This window comes from Protopterus annectens, chromosome 3.part1 (assembly GCF_019279795.1).
Source record: "Protopterus annectens isolate FY-2018-M chromosome 3.part1, PAN1.0, whole genome shotgun sequence".
Taxonomy (NCBI): domain Eukaryota; kingdom Metazoa; phylum Chordata; order Ceratodontiformes; family Protopteridae; genus Protopterus; species Protopterus annectens.
The window spans coordinates 1827148149-1827173114 of record NC_056732.1 but is presented as its reverse complement, the minus strand read 5'-3'; the positions used below and the strand labels follow the sequence as shown (position 1 = coordinate 1827173114).

Genomic DNA, 24966 nt, shown 5'->3' with positions numbered 1-24966 from the left:
CACATTTTTTGACATTGAGCTTAAGGCCATGGTTCCGACACCAGTTGTTGGTCTCAGGGAGGCCTTTTTGTAGGATGTCAACATCACTTGGGGAGTTAATAATAGCTCCCAACTTCAATCGTCTGCGAACTTTGTCAGCCAGAGTCCCTTCGTGTTGGCCTGGACCTCAGAGATGTAGACACCAAACAGAAGAGGACCCAGGACCGAACCCTGTGGGACTCCACTCGTGACTGGTCGGCAGTCTGACTTGGAGTCAGCTACTTCACACTGTCGGTTCTATCTGTGATCCAGTTTGCAACCTACCTAGTGATACAGGGGTTGATGCCTAGTTTAGTTAGTTTTTCTATGATTCCTGAGTGAGGGATGGTATAAAAGGCCTTGGCCAGATTAAGGTAGGCTGTATGATCCACCTTGCCTTCATCCACAGCTCTGTTGATTGACTCAAAGAAGTCGACCAGGTTGAGCAGGCATGCTCTACCCCTCACAAAACCAAACTGTGTGGGATCTAGAGTTTGGAGATTCCCTATATCCTTGTTTATTAGGTCCATGATGATGCATTCCATAGCTTTGCACATCAGACTCGTCAGGCTAATGGAGCGATAGTTTCCAGAGTCTGTAGTCACTCCTCCTTTGTGGAGAGGGATGACTGTAGCAGTGCGCCATTCGGTAGGGACAAAGCCTGAAGTGAGGCTGTGATTGAACAAGGCATACAGGTGAGGTGCCAGTTCACTCTGTAGTTCATGTAGAACACAACCAGGGATATTGTCAGGTGCCATAGAAGCTGTATTCTTGGCCTTGGACAGTGCTGTTTTAACCTGTGCAGCAGTAATACTTGGATGCCTGGCAATCTACCGGTATTGTGACTGTTTCTTCGGGGGGGGGGGGTAAAGTTGGCACTGAATCTTTCAGCCAGTATATTGGCAATATCTGTTGGCTCTGTATAAGAGGTACCATTGTACAGTAACTCAGAGCAAATCTGGGTATTGCCGTGGAGATTCTTTACATAACTATAGAAGCCTTGTGGTTGTCTTTACTATCTGCTGCAATTCTGTTTTTTATAGCTAGCTTTATAGGATTTGATGAGGGATCTCAACTTTTTGTTGAGGCTGATAAGGGAGTTTATATATTCCTGGGACTTCACCTTATTCTGCATCAGTTTCCTCCTTCTGTTGTAGAGTTTGTTTATGGCAGGGGACCACCAGACTGACTTCCTTTTTTTTTTTGGAAAACATCTTGGTTCTACTGGGTATGGCGATATCCATGCATTTGTGTACGTGTTTGTACAGTGCATTGGTGTATGATTCGGTAGTCATGCAACTATTCTGCATTTGCATGGGTGCCGTGAAGTTAGCCACCTCTGTTTTTAGGAGCTTTGGAGTTTTTCATGGTAGTTACCTTAGCAGGGGGGGTGGGAGGGATGTGGATTTCCAAGGTGATTTGCTTGTGATCCAACCAGGGAGCAGTTGACTACTGGTGTAGAGCAATGGTCACCCATGTTAGTAATGACCAGGTCAAAGATGTTGCTACCTCTAGTGGGGGTAAGAACGAGCTGGTCCAGGGCATTGGAATTAATGAATTCCAGGAAACGTTGGGCAAGTGTATTGGAACATGAGTAGTTTTCCTAGTTAATGGAGGGGTAGTCGAGGGGTAGTTGAAGTCGCCCAGTATGAGAGTGTTAGGCTGGACCCTACTATTCTCCAGGGTGCTTAGGAATGTGGTGTGCGAGTCTTGGGACATGGTTGGGACCTGTAGCAGGCTATGACCTGAATCACTGTCTCACCTAATGTTAGCTGCACCTGAAGTATCTCTGATGTGTTATGCTGGGCTACCAGTCTGGAGGTATGCACATCCTTTATAAATATGGAAACACCACCGCCTTTGGAGCTTCGGTCTAAGTTCTGGGGCCGAAAGGTGTGGAATGAGTTACAGCCTGGTAATGCAGGGGTGCTTTCTGCTGCCTTGAACCAGGTCTCTGTTACAGCACAAATGTCGATGTTCTCCATTTTAAGGAGTGCTTCGAGTGAGTGCATTTTGAGATTTAGACTTCTAGCATTGAGCAGCATGACCCCCAGATTGCATTTGTTTGTAACTATTACAGTGGTCTTTGGACCACCACCTAAAAAAGGCACTATAGGGGTGGCAAGAGCCTTGGCCAGTATCCAGAAGCCCAGGGGTGACAGATGCAGGCCATCTCTGGCAAAGCATTGAGGTCTGTCAATCATGTCATCCCAGGCAGACAGATACTGAATTCCCTTAGAATGACACCAGAAATGTAGCCAATTGCTGAAATCAATCATTTTCTGCTTGTACTGTGGTATCATTCCGGGTGATGGTAGGAGGCTGCTCAGAGCTACACATTGTGTAAATAATGCCATTTCAGGGGTGCAGAGGCCCTCCGATGTGGCTTCAGGACTCAGAACACTCCTGGGTTGGTATTATTCACACAACACACACCCTGTCGGGTATTTTTGCTTGCTTATCACATGGATTAGAGTTTGATTCCCATAAACAAGATGACCCCTAAATAGGGCATTTCTAACTAGTGAGTTTAATTTGGTTCACGGGACTAGATAAACAAGGTTTAACAAATGAGTAAGATAAATTAACTTGATTGTACATTAGCGCTTTTTTTTTTCATAAAATACCAAAATTGTTACAGCACAACCTACCAACAACTACGTCATTATATTATCATTCTGTGATACTAAAACTGCTCCCCAAAATAAAAACAATACCTCTGAGATATGCTTACCTACAGAAATCATGTTCTCATAGTTCTGGGCCATCACTTCCCTGTGTAGGTCTTTCTCTTTCTTACTTAATATCTTCCATTCCTCTTCAGAAAACTTAACGGCAACATCTTCAAATGTCTCTGGCACCTAGAAACACATACAACATGTTTGCTTAATATTAATATTATCTCGTATGTCACTACACAGCTGATATTTGTTTCAACACAAACATAGACAGCCACGATAAAACTCGGCAGGGATGCAAGATTTGGTGATTTACCATTAATTCTTCTGCTTTTCTTAGTGACAGATTTCTGAAGACTCAACAACTTGAGAAGTGATAGAACAGCCAAGATCACTTTTGTTCATTTACTCCTATTATGACAGAATTACTCTCGCATAATTTTTTTACCATACAGAACTTTACAATTAATATTATTATCCAGGTTACTTCTACAGTGATGGCTCATTTGTATTCAAAAACAAGCACATTGATTGGCTAGCCCAACCTCCATGCCAGTTGTAAATCCAGCATATACCAACAGAATAATGTCTGGCCGCTGAAGTACCATTGAGTGGCTAGACTTTGTATTGCAATATGCTGAGGAACAGAGCAAAACAGAAAAAAAAAAAAATCGGTATGTTCTTAAGAAATAAAGAAAGAGAAAAGTATCTGATTTTCCTTCTATTTCTGTGTTGTCCCTTGTAAAATTGACAGAAAAAACAGCAATGGAGATTCTCTTTTCTCCACTGCTTTTTCTGCACTGCACTGAGGTACTGCACAAACAGGGGGGCGCAAGTCCCATGCACATGCTCAGTACTTCAACAAAGAAGGAAGAATGAGGAGGAACACTTCAGCACACTTATACAAAGGGGAACTCCACCCAAAAGTTAAGTTTATATTTACAAAAAGTGATTTTCCTTCCCTGTAATCCAGTGCTAAACTCTTCACATACATCATTCAATAATTATGTTTGCCTTTCTTTCCAGCATTTGTCTCATCTGTTACGTCACACAGGCTACTAAGAGTGGTAGAGAAATAAAGTTAGGTCACTTATCCCAACTACAGAGCCAATAAGAAAACAATGACATTTAAATGTGCCTAATCAGCTACAGATTCTCAGCATCACACCTCAGATAAATACTGTAACCTCGAGTCTGAACCAAGGCATGGCTTTCAAGCTTAGTTTTCATATGCAAATGTCTTTCTCTTTAATAAAACCCAGTACCACAACAAAAGAAAGAAGTCGGCCACGGTGGTGCAGCAGTTAGCATTGTCGCCTCACAGCAAGAGGTTCTTCAGTTCGATTATTGGCTGGAGCTCCTTCTGTGTGAAATCTGCATGTCCTCCTTATGGTTGAGTGAGCTTTAAAGACATGCAAGTAGGTGCATGAGTGTGTGTGTGCCTTTTATGAAGGTCGGGCGCCAGGCTGGCAACTTGACACTGTAAAAACTCCACTGCCAATCAATAGGGAACCGGTGATCTGCTGTGGTGACCCCTAACCATGAAAATCCGAAAGACGTTGCTTTTTACCACAAAGAAAGAAAGCAAATACGTTCATCTAAGTCTTCGAACTTTCTGTCAATATTTGATTTTACATTTTTGTACACTGTAATTACCATAAAAGTGCATGTTTCTTTTGTTATTTCGTTACAGCATTTTTGCATTGTATACACTGTTTTGTTGATGCAAGTCAGTGAGTTGGGGAAAGAAGATGAACATCAATGTCTAATTCTAGCTACAATATTTAAAACTGTGAACGCAACACAAACCATCTCTGCCCAAGTTGTTGTTGTTTGTCTTTTCAGCTTTTCCCATTTAGGGGTCGCCACAGTGGAACTCCGGTCCGCTAATGATTGGCAGTCGATTTTTATGGTGCTGAGTTGCCAGCCCAATGCCCAACCTTCAACGAAGGCATGCCCATTCACGCATGTCTTTCGGAGGCCACTCGACCACTGGGAGGACATGCAGACTCCACACAGAAGGCACTCCAGCTGAGAATCGAACAGAAGAACCTCTTGCTGTGAGGTAACAACGCTACCGCTGTACCACCACGGAATAAACCATCTCCGCCTAAGTAATACCTATTAATCACAGGGGTCAGACTTCTCAAACATGAACACTGAACAACAATGGTTACTTTGAAAAGAACAATTAACTCCTCTATATTTTCAAGCCTGCCATTCATACATTTCTTAAAATGCTACAACAGAGATGGCCACTGATGAAAATTTTTATTTATTTATTTATTGCATTTGTTTACTGGGATGGTACACTGGGCCTGGGTGAGCCCATTTTCAGTGGAGACCTGGGGAGAAAAACTCCACATATAATACCAACACATGCAAGAAAATAAAACACAATTCTTCTTCTTCTTTCGGCTTTTCCCAGTTAGGGGCTGCCACAGCGGATCACCTGTCCACTCATGATAGGCAGTGGAGTTTTACAGTGTCGAGTTGCCAGCCCGGCGCCCAACCTTCCACAGAAGGCACACACATGCACACACACTCACACCTAGGGTGAATATAGAATGTCCAATCCACCTACAGCATGTCTTTGGGATGTGGGAGGAAACCGGAGCACCTGGAGGAAAGTCACGCGACCACAGGGAGGACATGCAGACTCCTCACAGAAGGCACCCCAGCCGAGGACTGAACCGGAGAACCTCTTGCTGTGAGGTGACAATGCTAACCACTGCACCACCGTGGCCGCCCAAGAAAATAACACACAATACAGAGTAAATACAATTACAATAGTGTAAATATCAGAAATTGACACTAGTACAGTGTATATACAGCCACAGTTCATTAAAGATAATATAATCTCAATAGTTCAAATATTTTATATATATTTTTACATTTCTACAAAGTAATTAAAAATGCAGATTGATGTTGATAGTGAAAGTAAGCAGTCACAGCAATGTTGTCAACTGATGAGAGAGAAAATTAGTGTAAATGATCCCCTCGTCATAAGGATTTCTTTCTGTCTTCAGACAAACAAGAACAAAGTATTAAAACCATTTAAATAGTTAATTTGGCACCAAAAATATGAGCGCCGTAACCCAGCAACAGTAAACAATGATCAAAACATTTTAAAACATGGTCGTGTTATAAAGCTGACGGAATGTGTATTGAAACTGCCAATGAATACACAAAATTAATCAAGAGATGGAAGATACATATCTAGTAAACCTAGTAACCAACCATAAAAAATATATGTTAAAATAATAAATAGATAAAATATTATATGTTAAAACTATGGATAAAACCTATATATCTATATTGTCCTACTGTAAATATACAAAAAAAATATATAGCAAGCAAGTGAATATGAACATGGATAATACAAGAAGCTTGACTCCCAGGATAAATGTAACTGGCAAATGTTGAATGAGAATAATAAAACAGCTGAAAAATGTATATAATCATAATGAATTCCATATGTTTGTACACACAGTATGTAAAGGATTTCATCTATGCAGCCATTTTAGCTACAATCATATGGAATTCATTATGATCAGATCTTGAGTAATTTTTGTGTATTATCCATGTTCATATTTACTTGCTTGCTATATATACTTTTTTTGTATACTTACACTAGGACAATATAGATATATAGGTTTTATCCATAGTTTTAACATATAATATTTTATCTATTTATTATTTTAACATATTTTTTATGGTTGGTTACTAGGTTTACTAGATATGTATCTTCCATCTCTTGATTAATTTTGAGTAATTTTTGTGTATTCATTGGCAGTTTCAATACACATTCCGTCAGCTTTATAACACGACCATGTTTTAAAATGTTTTGATCATTGTTTACTGTTGCTGGGTTACAGCGCTCATATTTTTGGTGCCAAATTAACTATTTAAATGGTTTTAATACTTTGTTCTTGTTTGTCTGAAGAAGTCTCACAATATAGTGGGACGAAAAGCGCTTAACCTTATGTGATGTAATAAAATTCTTTTTTAACTTCTTTTCGGCTTTGTGGTCTTTCGTGCGGAATTAACCTTTGGGATTTTAAGTATTTACTGCCTACATTTGTACTTGGACATTGTTCGTTTTGGGTCTGCAGTCCACTACTTTGTGTTTTTTCAGTTTGTTGTTTACTTGTTTGAAGAAGATAAGAAACAAGACTGATTGCCAGACAAGTAGCTTGAGTTTTTCTAAAAACTTATTGTTATTAAAACATAATTGTTAAAATGTTCACATGCAACACTATTTGGTAATTATAATAAAACATCACAATTGTGCATATATGTCACTGATAAAAATAAAAAAACCTTAGTTACATCAAGTATAGCCAAAAGATGGGTTACAGTATACATACAGTTCAAATAAAGTATACAGAAGGGTGCAAATAACTACTACTAGTAGAAGTAGACAGCAAAGGCAACATAAAAGATAATCAAATCAGACAAACGTCTATAGTTTAATAACCTAATAAAGCAAATGTATAACCAAAGTGTTGGGCTGACATACATTATAAAGCAAATACACAATAGTGCAATACTACAGGGGGAGGGGCACTTTCTCAGTTTTACATGACTGTGTGAGCAGTATGTGTTGCAAAAGGGTCTGAAATAAAGTTACAGGAGTTTTACACTGACTGTGAGCAGTATTGCAAAAGGGTATAAAATAAAGCTACAGGAAGAAATAATACCTCATACCTTCTTGACAATACTCTTTCAGGGGGAGGGAAAAACAGGTATTAGTGCATTAAACAGATTAAACCTGACAGGATAAGATTATTGTATTGTTTAATATTAAATTGTATCACTGATTTTAAGTTGGAATCTTATTGGTTACCCCAGTTAAAGGAAAATTATATTAAAATATTGTATTCATATGTCTAATAGATGAATATGTACATAACATTCTTTAGTATATACATCATGCTTTTTTTTAAAATCCTCAAGTATTAAATATACTGAAATAATTGCATTCAAATATTTATTATATAAGCCCAGTTCAGTACTTTATGTTCACTTCACTGTCAACCAAGATGTTAATGGACAGTTCAGAGACATGACCACAATGTTATGGTTAAAATGACATTGAAACTGTATATTTTCAGCAGTGTATAAATGCTTGGAGTAGCACATATTTTTTGTCTCTTACAGATATTAGTCTATCTCTAATCTTTTGATATAAAATAATAAAAGTAAAGAGTTAATTCAACAGATGCAAAGAATTAATAAAAGAGTACTAAGTCATAAATAAATTCTGTGATTGCAAAAGAATAAATTAATCAAGTTAAAAAATAAAACTAAAGCAGACAGCTCATAACTGATGAAATATTTTCACAAAATGGTTTGCAAAAGAAAAAGTTGCTCAATACATTCAGTTTTAGTAGTAATACTTGATATCATTGTATTAGCTATGTAAAATTGCATTTTGACTTGTATCAAAAGAAGACTAAAGATTTTGTTTCTTAATGTGTTTTCTATAAAAATAAAAAGAGAGGGAACTGTAAGATTATGCTCAACAAGATATTAAGGTTGAATGTAACTTTGCTACAAATATGCAACATAAATAATGAATAAGATAACGCTTGCTTAAATGCAGAAACAGAGTTTAGAAATATGTGATTAGTATCCATGCTAAATGACTGTGGCTTAAAAAAATAAGGAACTAGCTTATGAGTGTATTACACACACATCAAAAAAGCTGACTTCTTACAGACATGACAAGAATGTAATTTGCTTTCTTTAGAGAACTGACAACAGGACATGTTTTTCCAAGAAAGTTGAAAAATATGCTTTTCTAATCCACAAGGCATTTCCTTGAAGACAGTTTACTTATCAGCATTTACACAAGAACAGATGTGTCAAGCATTTGTGTCATCAAGGCAGTATCTTTTCCAAACCAAGAGGGTGTGTGTTTAACTAAAAATATATATAAAGTCTGTATTAAATCTAGTTATGTTAGGGGTAATGATGAGGTAAATGTTAAATCTCTCACATCATCTGTATTATATGAGAAGTAAAGTAGAACATTTTCTGAAGCTGTAACAGAAGTACGTGTGGTTTATTATAAAAGTTATTGGTTACTGCTCTTAAAGACAGGTGCTGCAAAGTATATTCTCTCATCAGTGTATATTCTGCAAGTTTCTGTATGCAACAGACTGTGAATGCAACTATAACCAGACTTTGATTTCAGCAGAATCCAGCCAGCAAGACTGAGTGTCTTAAGAAGACTTCAAATCCATCACAGTAAGCATCAGAGTAACAGCACAGTGCTGTGGCACAATTAAAATTATTTTTTCAATATGTGCTGCATGCACGAATTGGCCTTTAACAATAGCCTTCTTTTGTTTCACAGGGTGGGTACTGGAGAAATGCAGTAAAGAATTTGAATACGTACATTTTTAAACATTTTTGAAACAAACTTATCATTATGATAATCTTTTAACTAGAGAATATCAAGAAAAGAAATCATGTCCAGGTCACTTGTGTATGTAAACTTTAAAAAATTAGGGGTAGTTTCAATATATACAATAAAATCATTAAGTTCATTAGGTCCATCCCATACAGAGTAAACATGTCATCCAAAAAACTAGTATAGAACTTCAAATATCTGAAATAGCATGGGGGAAATACAAATGTTTTCTCCCATTGTTTAACCACAATGTTGGCACAGAGGCCACCGCATGCAGAGCCCATGGCTACTCCCTCTTGTTGTAAATACATTACTTTGTTAAAAAGTATAAAAAAAAATTTAAATATTTATTTTAAAACTGTATAAAAGAGGAGGGGCGTGGGCACTATTGTTGGAAAAAAGAGAACTATATTGGCAGTTAAGTTTAAATGGAGGGAACTGGCCAGGTCTAAATCAATACATTTTTATTAGCCCCTTATTGAAATTAAAGGCACTAGAGAGGCAGCAATACTTCCTAATACTCACTGAACAACATAGTATTTAATATAATTTCATATATTTATACAATTTTAAAAATTTTATTTATTATACATATTTACATTTAACATCCTTTACAAACATATTTTTATATTCCATAACATATATTTATTCTGCATTTATATTGTATTCATGTAGGGGGGTTTGTGTGTTATTTCCTATGTATTCACAGATAAGACTGCCAACATTTTGCTTGTATTGATTTGTATTTAATTAATTGTTTTAATTATTTAGGTCATTTCCTATTGAGCTAGTATAAAAGGAAGTGTCTATTTCTTGACAAGTTATCTGATGAAGTCTAGATTATCTAGACAAAAGCGCTTATCTTTTGTGGATTTGTTTTATCGCACTGAATGAAGTGGATTTCTGGCACATCTCAATTGAGTTTTTTTATCTGCAACGTTTGGATATTTGTGAGTGGTTCCAATCCAGCTTCTCCACTTGGGCTTTTTGTCTTCTGGTTTGGTTTGTGCTTCGTTTTATTTTTTGGCTGTTTGTCATGACCAGTGAAGATAGCGGGGATTCATTGTCCCCACTCCTTACTCAGAATCCGGATTCTTATATTTAAATATGACCTAAACTCACTAAACTATGTATATATCTCTAAATCACAAGATGGGATGACATCTGGCTCACTGACAGAACCCACACTGTAAAAGTTGCAGACTCCAAATCTGACTTCAAACCAGTGACAAGTGGACTTCCACAGGGTTCAGTCCTGGGACCTCTCCTGTTTGGTATCTACTTCTCTGAAGTACAGGCTAACACAGAAGGCCTCTGGCTAATGAAGTTCGCAGATAACTGTAAACTAGGAGCCATAGTCCCCAAATGATGTGGACATCCTACAGAAGGGCCTCACTGAGACAGATGCCTGGTGCCAGAGGCATGGCCTCAAGCTCAATGCCAAAAAGTACATTGTCATCCCCTTTGGTAAAAACTCTGCACCCATGAACTACCACATAAATGGCAGTCTACTTAATGCTGAATGTGTGATAAGAGACCTTGGGGCCCAGGTGGATAGTAGTCTCTCCTTTGATAATCACATTGCCACAGTAGTCAGGAAATCCTTCTATGTGGCACACCTCAAGGGTTCTCATCCAGGAAAAAAGAGGTCATTGTTCCCCTCTACTCGGCACTCATTAAACCTATTATAGAGCACAGCGCTCCTTTTGGAATGTACCTCAATACATCAGCAGCAGCTGGAAAGGCCACAAAAGTACCTCACAAAGAGGATTACTGGCCTCAAACAGATGCCCTACACTGACCGTCTAAAAATACTCCAGCTTCACTCTGTAGTATATCGCCTACTCTGAGGAGATCTCTGCCTAACATAGAAAGCAATGTTAAACCCAGAGCTGTTGGACATGCTACACCTAAAGAAATCCCAATCCCTCCGAGCTACAAGCTCTAGGGACCTAAACCTTGTCACCACAATAAACAGGACATGCTGGAGGGATAGATTCCTGTCCCAGAGACTTCCTATACTCTGGAACAAGCTACTCATCTATGTCGAGCAAAGTTCCTCATTAGCACTCTTCAAGAAAAATCTTGATGAGTAGATGGGAAATAGGAAATATACCCCGGGGATCACTTCTGTGGCTCTGCTCGACAGGGGCACAGGAAATTAACTTTCTTGGGTGGTGTAAGCCAGGAAACCTTGTTGGCTAGGCTTACTTAGGCCCTTGGGCTGATAGCCTAATACCTACCTATGAACTATATTGGCAGTTACGTTTAAATGCAGGGAACTGGCCAGATCTAAATAAATATATTTCTATTAGCCCCTTATTGAAATTAAAGGCACTAAAGAGGTAACAATACCTCCCTAATATTCAATGAACAACATGGTATTTAATATAATTTCATATATTTAGACAGTTTTTAAAAATTTTATTTATTATACATATTTACATTTAACATCCTTTACAAACATATTTTTATACTCCATAACATATATTCTGCATTTATACTGTATTTATGTAGAGGGGTTTGTGTGTTATTTCCTATGTATTCACAGATAGGACTGCCAACATTTTGCTTGTATTGATTTGTATTTAATTAATTGTTTTAATTATTTATCTAATTTCCTGTTGAGCTAGTATAAAAGGAAGTGTCTATTTCTTGATGAAGTCTAGATTATCTAGACAAAAGCGCTTATCTTTTGTGGATGTTTTCTGTGAATTTGTTTTATTGCATTGAATAAAGTGGATTTCTGGCACATCTGAATTGAGTTTTTTATCTGCAACGTTTGGATATTTGTGAGTGGGTCCAATCCAGCTTCTCCACTTGGGCTTTTTGGCTTCTGGTTTGGTTTGTTCTTCGTTTTATTTTTGGAATGCACAGTAATACACAGGTTCTGTATCACATGCACCTGTTACCACCTGTAATAAAATCCTGTCCTGATAAACAGGCATCATAGCCCTACCACCTGTGCTATTAACCTGTATTGTTACTCACAGACTCTGTGCCTACTCCCTGTTTACTAACACTGCATCACTGTAAATGAAGATGGCCCCCAATCACACTATCCCTACCACTTGTACCACTGACTGGTACTGTTACACAGCACTTCTTAGCAGACCACTTCTGATCAATCCTTCCTGTTATGCAGATCCCTTAATGCACTACCTACGTAACACCTGTATCAAAAGCCCATACTGTTAGCACCTCACAACTATCACTCTTAGTTCCTATCACCTGTCCACTGAAACTGCACTACTAAACAGACCCCCCCAATATTGGTACCATCTACGTATCCTTCAATATGTCCGCTTTCCACCTTTTCAAGAAGCACGTGGCAGTAAAGTATATAACCCTGTTAGTGTTTTCCTTACTGCAGCTGTTGCTCTTAGTACCTACAACCTTTTTCTCCTACTCTCCTGGTAGCAATAAGGACAGCAAAGCATCTTAACTTATTATCCACAACATCCTGGAATGCATAACCAGTTCCAGATGTCTATGCTCAGACAGCTCTCGAGGACCAAAAAGACTCCCTATTGAAACGTCAGCACTTTGAATGCAGAGTGCCGAAAAGCTGTAAAATAGAAAAAAAAAAGACTGAAAAACACGGGAGAAGAGCAAAGAAGGGAAAATTTTGAAAAATCATTCTTCTCCTTAAACCTCTTTGCAGAGGGGGCGAGCCCCCCTTGCACCGCCACATCTCCTGAACGTATATACAACACCAAGATTGCCATACCTCGGAGAAAAAGGAAAGAAATGGGATCTTGGACTTGGTACATGTAAATCCAGTCTCATGGCCATTCAGTCTCTGTATTTCAGGACTCTCTGCAGCGGGTCCCGACATTTCAAATGTTTACCACCAAATGTCATTACCACCAAAAGCCGTCTTTGATCATTTTCTTTAGACTCCCAGCAACGGAAAAGCAAGTGTTTTCTTAATGCAACAATTACAAACAGCACATAATACTCTAGTATACCATAAGTAGTCACTTGCACAAAAGTAACCTAAATGTCTAGATTCTGCACAGTGCCATCTAGTAACATATTAGTTTTTTTCCACCTAAAGTTATTTTTGGTGAATCTGAGTTCATACAAGACATCACTAGTGAAGTTCTACCATTAAGGAGTCTTGATCTTTAATTTAACTTGGACTGATTTATTAATTAACCAAGGAAGTATTTCAGCTTGCCATTACATACTTAACCTTTGAGTAGGCCCTGTAAAACTACATCATTTGTACACATATATTGAACATACAACTACAAAAGAAAGGTATAAAACAGGAGTATCAGCAGCAAATATGTTATAAAACAATAAGAAACTGAGAGATTTGCAGTTCCACCTCATACTTTAAATTTACTTCTACTCTGTCAGACACTAGTATAAACTATTTGGATATAACTTTAAGGATAGGGAAAATGATTCTTTCATATCCAAAGTTTATAGGAAAGACACATATAGTTATTTAGACTATCAAAGTAACCAACCTAATTATACGAAAAGGAACATTTTTAAGGGACAGCTGGTCAGGGCAGCTAAGATGTGTTCTGACTTTGAGAATTTCAAAGCTGGAGTAAATAATATAAAGAACATGTTCATTGAAAGGGGTCATCCCCAAACCCTAATGGGGCACGTTTGTGATGAAGTCATCTCAGGATGGGGAACAGAGTACAAACCACTTTTAGGCAATAATGTTCCATTGGTCCCTTTCAAGAGAGGTGGAGTTAACACACAGGTATACAACGGAAGTATGGTTATCCCCTACTATACTGGTGTTAGAAAAATCAAGGACGTAATTACCAGAAACTGGGTATTTTTTAACAGAAACCCAGATACAATGGAGATTTTAGGCTATCAACTCCATATTGTATATAAAGTTGGTAAAAATCTTAAACATCTTTATGAACATGTTTACATCAATCCCTCTCTTTCTTCCAAAGGTACAACCAAGTGAGGAAGATGTAAACAATATTCCTACATTTTTGAAGCACATTCCGTTACTTTACAAAGGACACCATTTGCAATTACATTAAAAAAGGGAAATTGTAACACTAGAGGCATAATTTATATTGCAATTTGTGACTACTGTGGATTTTTCTATGTAGGGAAAACAGAGAGAGAGTTAAGAAAGAGAATTTACTAGCATCTTTATGCCATCTCTAAAGTGAATGTTAACAATTCCCTTTATAAACACACTCTAGTATGCCAGGGGTATACAAAATTAGAGTTGCAGTGGTAAATAAAGTTAAATGTTACTATTCCTCCAGTCATCAACGAAAACTTCTCCATACTTCCTGTTCTAAGGAAGAAAGCCTTAGATTTACAATAAGTTTTTTAAAATGATGAATTTCAAGTATTTGGTTTTTACATATATTGTTTTCCTATTGGTAAAAACGTGGAGTGAAATTTATATTTTATTAGATTAAGGAAGTTGTTTTCAGGGTATGCACATTATTAATTAATTTTGTTAGTTTTACACTGTTTTAAATAAATAAAGAATGGTCAAGAGATCTTTAATGAAAATTTTTGGTAAAATTAAATATATTTTTTATAGTTAATGGCATAAGTTTTTATAAAGGTACTGTTTCTTTAAGAATCAATCATGATTAATTAGACAATTGGAATTTACTGTTTTCTATAAAAAGACTAACTTTTATGTTTCATTGTTCTGAAGAAGTCCTGGTGAATGGTTTGGGATGAAAGCGCTTAACATTAAAATAAACTTTTTTGAACTGTTTAGAGAGACTGTTTTTGTTTTGTAAGAAGTTCCAAGTTAAGGTTTATTTACTTGCTGAGTGGACCAAGGTGGCTTAATTTGGGTTTATTTGGTAGTTTTTAAGTCACCTTATAAGCCTTTATTTTGTGGTAATTCCATGAAGAAAGTCAGAGAATCAGACAAATTAATGAATTAATAATTCAAATAAGTGAACTAATTAGTAATCCAACAAGTAATTTTAAAATGTATGAACATTTTACACACTAGACGGAATGAAGGAAGCACAGCAGAAAAATTGTATTAGAATTGTTCAGAGAGGGAAATACAACTTTATGTAAGCTACAAAAGTACATTTCTGTTCCTAATTTTGTAAACAGTTTCAACAAAATATTAAGGGCCAGACTTACACAAGCAGTTTAAAGAATAGTGAAGCTTATTTTAAAATAAACCAAGGAATACATGATGTGTCCCACACCATGGAATCTTGCAGCGAAACAATCCTTTTGTAGGCCTTCTCTAGCTTATAAAGTAGTGAAGAAGACTGGATGTTAGTTAAAGGATGTGCTGGGCACAGGAGAGAGGGAAGTACATGCCTAAAGTAGACAGTCTAGTAATATGTGAGAGGAATGTATTTACTTATGTAGAATATAACACATTTCATGTTTGTCAGACTTTAGCCACTTACCAGTTATGAGGATCAGTAATTCTACTGAATTTATATCCTCAGAAAGTGAGATACCCAGGGATGTAACAGTATGAACTGCAGGCCTTAGTGCTAACACTATCTGGTATGTACCTGTTTGCTTGATACCATCACAGATTTGTTCTTTGAGTTAATTAAGTTGCAAAATCATGTATATGAGCTACGGCTGTAATTAATGAACTCTGGAATGGAGTTTCTGATGCAAATTAAGATGCAGAACCAAGGATATGAGCCACAGCTATAATGAATAAACTCCAGAATGGCGTTTGGGATATGAGTTAATTAAGATGCAGAACCACGGATATGAGCCACGTCTCTAATGAATGAGTTAGGGATGCGAGTTAATTAAGATGAAGAACCACAGATATGAGCCATACCTCTAATGAATGCGTTGGGGATGTGTGTTAATTAAGATGCAGAGCCACAGATATGAGCCATATCTCTAATGAATGAGTTTGGGATGTGAGTTAATTAAGATGCAGAACCACGGATATGAGCCATATCTCTAATGAATTAATTTTGGATGTGAGTTAATTAAGATGCAGAACCTCAGATATGGGCCATGTCTCTAATGAATATGTTTGGGATGTGAGTTAACTGAGATGCAGAACAAGAGATATGAGCCACGTCTCTAATGAATGAGTTGAGGATGTGAGTTAATTAAGATGCAGAACCATGTACATAAGCCACAGCTGTAATGAGTGAACTCTAGAGTGGAGTTAGGGATGGACTACGGGAATTGAATTATCTTGGGCAGGTACTGCAGTGATCAAAAGTACAGGACAACTGCTGTAGTTTTACAGTAACAGGCCACATGATTAATGAAAACTCTAAAAAAGTAGTTGGCCCAGTACTAAATAATGAAAGGCAGCAACAACCACAATTACTGGGTGACAGATGGCATTGACTATCCAAAAATCATTCATGCATAGTACAAAACACAATGAGAGATCATTAATGGCCAGTATCATTAGAAGTATAACATGATTGACACTGTCATACAGCTTATAAATGTTAAAAAAACTCTCCAAGTATCTCTCTATGGTCTGACATCTGCAGGTATATTCTACATCACCTAGCAGGGCAGCAGTGGTACAGTAGAGCATCAATTATCTGTACTAATCAGGACTGAGGGTAGTTTGGATAATCAAATTGTTGGGATAATCAAACATATAGTCGAACCAGATAAAAAAACTTCTAAAATCTTGTTTTCCTTTTCTGCACACAGGAATACACTTTTCAACCATTCAGCGATTCCAATGGACAATAAAGAATAATTTTTCACACACGAGCTGGCTACAAGCTCAAAAAACATGCACAAGCAAATACATACAATGTTTGCATATTCAGACGTTATGATTTTTCCTACCTGAAAACTTTGGAAGACTGGTTCTGATAATTGACATTTATGATAATTGACGTTTGGGTAATCAACTCTGTACTGTATTAACATTAGGTCTGCAACCACACTGTGAGTTGAAATAAAATGTTGAAGTTGTGAATAAATTTTGTTATCAATGGTGTTTAAAGAAGGAAATGATAGCAATAGGATGTGACTTTTTTTTGATAATGGTCAACTTGAGTACAGACCAACTTTTTTCTGAAAAGTGGAACGCCACTTTTGATAACTTTTTTGTGACAGAGTAGGTAACAGAACTTGTGGAGATTTTTAAAAATTCATAGACTAACTGATCAGTTGTTGCTGACTGCTTTCTTAACTTGCACAGGACTTTGTATACTATGACAATGAGATGGTCCGACAGCTGAAAAAAAGAACAGCCATATTTTGGGGAAATTGTCTATAGCTGTTTACACCATCATTAAAAATTCCAAGTGGAGTTACAAATGCCATGCATATGAGGGACTGGGGAGGGAGACCAGTTATGACCACTGTGATGACCGTGCTCTGGCACAACCATCAAGGAGCCTCAATCCTCACCACTAACACCAGGGAGTGCGTCTCATATAAGAGGAAAGGATAACAAATACACACAGTAAAGTACAATTTCCCTTAAGTGCACACAGAGATCAGTCAGTCAGGCTGGTTGCGCCCTTGCTCTCCAGGTCCCCAATAAGACTCCCCACTGGCACAGCTATAGGGTCCAGATCTCAGCCTAGCTGGCAAACTAAGCTCCAGTACCCTCTCTGTCCCACCAGTGCTTCGTGTCCCTGCCCAGATAGCTTATACACCACACATACTTCGAGATAAGTATTTACACAACTTCACATACACTCCTGAGAAAAGCTGACACAGATTCACCAGCCATGCCCCTTTACCCAGACTATATGGTAGTAATTTCTGCCACCACCAGCTAATACATATCTGCTACCCAAAGGCCCTTAAAAGGATGTCTAATTATTACTGTGCAATATTATTATCTAATTGGTAATGTGACTATTCAGTCTAAGGCTTATTAGAGTGGCTTAATACAATAAACTCTATAAATATGCAATGTACTCTAGAGCTTACTTATCTCTACACAAACCAGCCACAGGTAAAGGTTTTTAAAATATTTAATAATAAATAATTAAAACACAGGACAATACTACTACACCACAGTGATATCTAATAGTTCAGAGATCACACAGAAACTTAAATTAATACAGTAGGATAGGTCTGATGTCAAAGAAAAAACACTTAATTTAGCTTTCTAATATTTAGCTATTCTTAAGAGAAAACACAGTGCTACAATCCTACTTTCAATACATATAGAGCATAAGCAGTGCTGGGGTTGATGGTACAAGACAAAATGCTTACAGTCACTCTCTCTCAACAATTGTTTTTAAACTCACTAACAAACATTTCTGCTAATATTAATAAAATAATTAATTACACAGCATACAGTTGCTGGCTATTTTTTGTTGTGCAGTCTGTGCTGCCCACCATGGGTTCCTTTAGACCCATGAACGGTACTGGGGGTCCCCTTCCTGTGCCGGGCTACCTTGCTGGCCAGGTATAGGTCTTCCTTCTTCCCCAATAATTCAAGTAGCACATTGTCTATCAGCTAACCTGATCCTCATGTCCTCAGACAAAGTGCTAAGGGCTTGTTCCCTCACCAAAAGGTCTGCCAGCCCTTCAAAAGTTGTGACCTGACATCCACTCACCCAGCTATGAAAATAAGTGCTCAGTTCAGCAACATATTCACATACATTTTCATCTGCCTTGCGTCTATGCTCACAAAACTTTTTCCTATACATTTCAGGTGTTAACTTAAAACATTCTAACAGACATTTTTTTACAGCAGTATAATCAAAACAGACAAGAGTCAGGCATTTGTGATATACAAGTTACAGCTTTCCCATGGAGTAAGGGGGTCAGGAACAATACCCAGAGCCTTTGGTCAACACTATACTGTTTGCATACCCTTTCAAACATGTGAATGAAACTATCAAAATTATCCCCCTCTTTAAATTGCGGAAGAAATTTACTGACCTGTTGTGCTTCTGTGGTCCAGTTACTCCCTTCCCCATTACCTCCATGTCTCTGGTGAAGAGTCAGCATTTCACTCTCATGCTTCCTCTAACGCTCCTTTTCTTTGGCTTCTATCTCCAAACTCCTGGCCTCCAACTCAAGTCTCTTTAGCTCCAGCTGGATTTTTAAGTCCACTGCAGAAAGGTTGAGCTATCCATTCTCTGAGGATATTGTATCTCCACAGCCAGTCTGATTGTCCTTCGCAGAAAGGCTGAGCTGTCCATTCTCTGAGGATATTGTATCGCCACTGCCAGTCTGACTGCCCTCCTGGATGCTGTTTTCTGATGCAGCTGTAACCAAGGCTGTAATCAGGTCTGCCTTAGTCAGGTTTCCATGCACCAGTCCCCTAGCCTGGCACATCACCAGCTGGCTCCTTGTCAGCTTTCCATACTCCTGTGCTGATATGCTGCCTACTCACCCTGACTAAGCCAACAAAAGAAGTAAAACAATTGTGATCTGAACTCTTGAGTATACACTGCGTGTCTGATTTAGAGTACAAAACACCTTCAGAGATCACTGTACATAAGCTACAGGATTCACTCTACCCACACCACTGCAAACCACAAGTGAGGATATCTTATCCCAACCACTGTGAACCACAAATGTGAGGATATCTTATCCCAACCACTGCCACCAGAAATGTGATGACCGTGCCCTGGTCCAGCAATCAAGGAGCCTCAATCCTTACCACTAACACCAGGGAGGGTGTCTCATATAAGAGGAAAGGATAATAAATACATACAGTAAAGTACAATTTCCCTTAAGTGCACACAGAGATCACAGTCAGTCTAGGGCTGGTTGCTCCCTTGCTCTCCAGGTCCCCAATAAGACTCCCCACTGGCACAGCTATAGGGTCCAGATCTCAGCCTAGCTGGCAAGCTAAGCTCCCACCAGTGCTTTGTGTCCCTGCCCAGATAGCTGACACACCACACACATTTTGAGATAAGTATTTATGCAACTTTACAGACACTCCTGGGAAAGGCCGACACAGATTCTCCAGCCGTGCCTCTTTACCCAGACTATACAGTAGTAATTTCTGCCACCACCAGCTAATACTTATCAGCTACCCAAAGGCCCTCAAAAGAGAGTGTCCAATTATTACTGTGCAATATTATTATCCAGTTGGTAATGTGGCTATTCAGTCTAAGGCTTATTAGAGTGTCTTATTACAATAAACTCTATAAATATGCAATGTACTCTAGAGCTTACTTATCTCTACACAAATCAGCCACAGGTAAAGGTTTTTAAAATATTTAATAATAAATAATTAAAACACAAGACAATACTACTACATAAAACACAAGACAATACTACTACATAAAACACAAGACAATACTACTATACCACAGTGATATCTAAGAGTTCAGAGATCACACAGTAACTTAAAATAATACAGGACAGGTCTGATGTAAAAAAAAAAAAAACACTTAATCTAACTTTCTACTCTTTAGCTATTCTTAAGAGAAAACACAGTGCTACAATCCTACTTACATACATATAGAGCATAAGCAGTGCTGGGGTTGATGGTCCAGGACAAAATGCTTACAGTCTCTCTCTCAACAATAGTTTTTAAGCTCACTAACAAACACTTCTGCTAAGGCCCTCCCATATTACATCATTTTGACACTTAGGTTTTCCCAATATACACACTACATCATTTGACACTTAGTCTGGAGTTCCAAGGCCAACAAACTGTATTATTTAGCAATCTAATATCTGCTCAGGAAACTACAACAATAAAAGACATTTCACATGTACACTCTAGCAATTATTCCTTAAGTTAAGACAATAAAAAGAATGTGTTCAGCCAGCCGCTTCGGCACCACTATTTAGATCAAAAGAGTTTACAAGACATAATTTTACTTCAAAAGAACAAATGTGAAATGCTTGGCTTAGTTTTCCTTAGAGCAGATGGCAATGTTGCAACAATCTTGAAGTTCACATTTTACAGTGTTTTCTTTCATTTAAGAACACAAGCCTGTATTTTACATTTATATATACAAAATTATAAAATTATGTATCAAATTCTATTTGACTGGGCTGGCAGCCTTCGCCCATCTTCCCCAATCTTCACAACCACCACTCGTATGAGGGATTGGGGAGGAAGTCCAGTTATGACCACCACTCATATGAGGGATTGGGGAGGGAGTAAAGTTGCTTACCTAGTCAAAAATGAGGAGTACTACTTTGCAGGATTGGTACCATGGAGATGATACTATTCCATTAAAGAGTATTTCTCTTGTCTTGTGTATACTAAATAAATTTACTTTGTTTTTGTTTTGTGATTTTGATAAAGTACCTGATCAGTTTCAAGTTCAGAGTGGTGGTAAACATTTCACAGATGGTCCCAATGGGACATCACGACCCTTCTTGGGGATTGATCTCTGACAGCAATTTTGAGCCAAATATACCTTTCTTCACAAGAAAACATTTTGCTCAAGACACCCACAAAAGTAGCATTGATGCGCTTTACAGTGTCATCTAGTAACAATGGGTACAAGATCGGTTAGATTACAAAATGTGAACATTATCAGCATCAAACTTTCTTCTTTTTCTCATACAATAAAAGTTTTGTATCTTAAGGATTTTTGTATGCCCCCACAGAGCAAATGTTGACAAATGTTCAGTCTGAACGTTAGCCAATAAAGCCACCTGTACATTTTCTAATTAGGACCCAGTTAAGAACACTTTCAAAACAAGAAGTGTTGTCTGCTGTTCTTGTTAGACTGTTGATTCCAACATGCAGTACATTGATATAAGCAGCAACGTAGGGTAATCCCTCCACACTGAAAAGGGGAATTGTGCAAGGCAGTGGGGTGTCCCTCCATGCTGAAAAGGTTATTTATGCAAGGCAGTGGGGTATCCCTCCATATTGAAAAGGGGAATTGTGCATGCCAGTGGGGTGTCCTTCCATGCTGAAAAGGGGAATTGTGCAAGGCAGACCATTTTAGTGATTTACAAAATCTGTATAATTGAGTGACACTTGGCTTATTTCTACAAAACAAACTACTGTTAGTGAATAATTATACTTTTACAATCTGTATGAAATACACTGCTGTTATCTTAAATTCTTTATTGCCTTTCCTTAAGCTTGGGTATGGTAGCATTTCACTCCGGACACTCTTTTACTGTGCTTTTACATTAGGAGGGCTGGGATTATTCATCTAGTGGCTGCAGGCATTTACCTGGTCTATCTGAGTTAGGACGCACACAAGAGGACTCCAAGTGTTGTTGTTTTATTGGCCAAAGGGCTCAGTAGTCAGTTTTCGGTATTTTCAGTGCTGGTATAAATTTGGCACATTTGCACAGAGGTGCTCACTGTGCAAGTGCCCTGTACAGATGCAAACATCTAGAAACACTGCTTACTTTCATTATACTGTAAAGGTTTACTATGCTATTTATTAGGTTTTTTTTTTTTTTTTTACTTTAAAGTTGCATCTGAAGTAGTTGACTTCATTTGGTCTTCAACCTGTGGATTACGGATCCGACCTGGATCTGAGCTGCCAATTTCAAAAGCATCTGCTCCAAGCTCCTCCCCTACCCATAAAACACCACCACCCTCCTTCCCACAGATCACGTTTGCGTTTGCATTGTGATCTTCGAGCTCTGGGTACTGTAAGTTACTGGAGAGTTTTTTGGCAAAAGTTTTTTTTTGCTGTTAGTGTGTGTAGTGTTAGGCTAGTGGTATAGGTTCCACTTTCATCCCCCTCGCTGGTGCGTCGTGTTTCAAAAAAAAAAAATAAATAAGTTAGTTAGTTCTCCTTTTCCCTTAGTTATCTGTTTGTTTGTGTGTGTGTGTGTGTGTGTGTGTGTGTGTGTGTGTGTGTGTGTGTGTGTGTGTGTGTGTGTGTGTGTGTGTGTGTGGATTGCTTGAGGGCAATCTTGGGCCCTTGTGTTTTTTGTAAAATGGCTGATCAACTGAAACAGGTGTTTCAGAAATGCACTGTGTAGCCATAAGTTGTCACCTGCCAATGGCCACACTCTGTGTGTTGTCTGCTTGGGTACGGCCCACCTGTTGGACTACAGTGTATGCGCAGGTTTTAACCAGTGAGCCCAGAGAGACCACAGGGCTAAACTGATTATGAAGGGCCTTCTCCCTGCTTCTGAGGCGGGCACTTCTTCGATGTTGGTCACAGCTGTTACCGCATCTTTGGTCTCGGTAGTTCCCTCTCTCTCGGTCTCTCCCTCCAAGGCCGGGACTCGACCTCCCACTGCTAGGCCTGGGGATGGGGACTCTGTAAACCAAAAGAAACAAGAGAGAGAACAGCACAAAGGTGACAGGCACAGAAAGAGGTCCCTGGATTGTTTTGCCCCAGCAGAGCCTCCTCCTCCTAAGGTACCGGTAGTTTCCAAACTTACCTCCACTGGCTCCGATCACCTCTTTTTTCTCCAGAGCCGGAGTAGCCTAGGTCATCTTCCAGGGCTTTGGTACTCCGACCAGCTAGGTCAGAGTCCATAGCCTCATCGCGGTCCATGTGTAGCCTTTCGGAATCTGATATAGATAAAATGATGAGGAGGTTTATTAGGACTCAGATCCAGATGGGAGTCTTAACAGCTCCCTCTCCCTCTGGAGGGGATAGCTCACTCCCCTTCTTTTCACCTATTTCTCCTTCTCCTTCTCCGATCCAACCGTCGACTTTGGAGTATTTGGATCCGAGGAGCTTCGGAGTCAGGGGGTCGGTGCTGATGGTACTTGCTACCTCGATGCTGGCAGTTATCTTGAGCATGTCGGATCAGACTAGTTCGGATCTGAGTGGCTCTTGGAGCTGTTGCCTGGGCATCAGATCAGAGGGGGTGGAGTTTTTCCCATCTGCTCTGACCTTGTCAGGTCGAGGCCATCTCCTCGGTGCTCCATCTCTTTCAGGACCGACTCTGCACCCCTCATCGGACCCCGGGAGAGCAGCTGCCATGCTAGGGTCCCAGGAAGTTTGATCTCCCTCAGCGTTCGATGTAGTGGAAAGGGCTCTCTCTGTTGGATCGCGACCCCTGACCATTTCTTCAGATTCCGCCCCGACTCCCCCTGGTCTGGGTATGACTCATCATTTCACCAAAGGGACAGCCTGCGCTCTAAGAGCCCCAGGCGGTTCCCCTTGAGGAACATCAGGCGGCATGCGAGCCCTCTTCGGACAGCCCCACCGGAGAGGTCCCTCGCAAGCATACATGCAAGAGGAGGCACTTGGACTCCTCCCTGGAGTCCCAGAGGACACAGACTTGGAGGAAGGGGAAAGTTCCCCCAGACTGCCTCCCGAGAATGTCTTCTTTGGAGACAACATGGAACTTTTACGCCAGAGAGGAGTCTGGTCCACCCCAAAACCTTCCTTGGATGAGTCAGTGTTCCTGGAGACCTTTCATGCAGGCTCTTCTACCTCCTGGGTGCCCCCCATGGATCCTTTGGTGGACTTAATCACTTCACAGGCTTGAAAGGAACTGGACACTGTGGAGTGTATTCAAAGGCGCCCTGACAAAACTTTAAGCCCCCTTCGGACAGACCTGCCTGGAATAAAGGGTCCCCTGTAGATGCTATGATGTTAGCAGCGGCCACCAAGAAGGAACTTGCTCAGGAGAGTTCCACGGTCCATCCCCTGACCGAGAGTCCAGGATGATGGACCACCTAGGGAAGCATGTGTATGCATCAGCATCCTTTTCTGCAAGGACACTGAACTACTTGGTCCACGTTATTTGACTACAGTGCAACCTTAAGAAACTCGCTGAGTCACCCCTTGGGTCCACATTGCAGGAGGATAGAAATACTTTCTCCACGAGGATGGCCACCCTGAAAGCAGCCTCAAATAAGTCCATGCACCTCCTCTTGCATGCCACCAAGGGAGCGGCTACGGCGGCTGGGTCCGGGCGTTGCCATGAGGTGTCATGCCTGGCTTAGATTGTGTCAGTTCTCGGAGCCCTTTCAGGTGTCCTTTGCAAATGCCCCTTATGACGGCTCTTCCCTTTTTGGTAAGACCGTCC

General features: G+C 39.3%; 1 protein-coding gene across 1 annotated transcript in view; it reads right to left on the bottom strand.

Annotated features, from left to right (window-relative positions):
- The window catches only part of LOC122798715 (zinc finger protein OZF-like), a 118329-nt gene that overhangs the window by 76542 nt on the left and 16821 nt on the right, over positions 1–24966 (bottom strand). The window contains exon 2 of the mRNA XM_044067811.1: positions 2753–2879. Coding sequence (XP_043923746.1) covers positions 2753–2879 — 127 coding nt within the window. The remainder of the gene's footprint in view (positions 1–2752; positions 2880–24966) is intronic.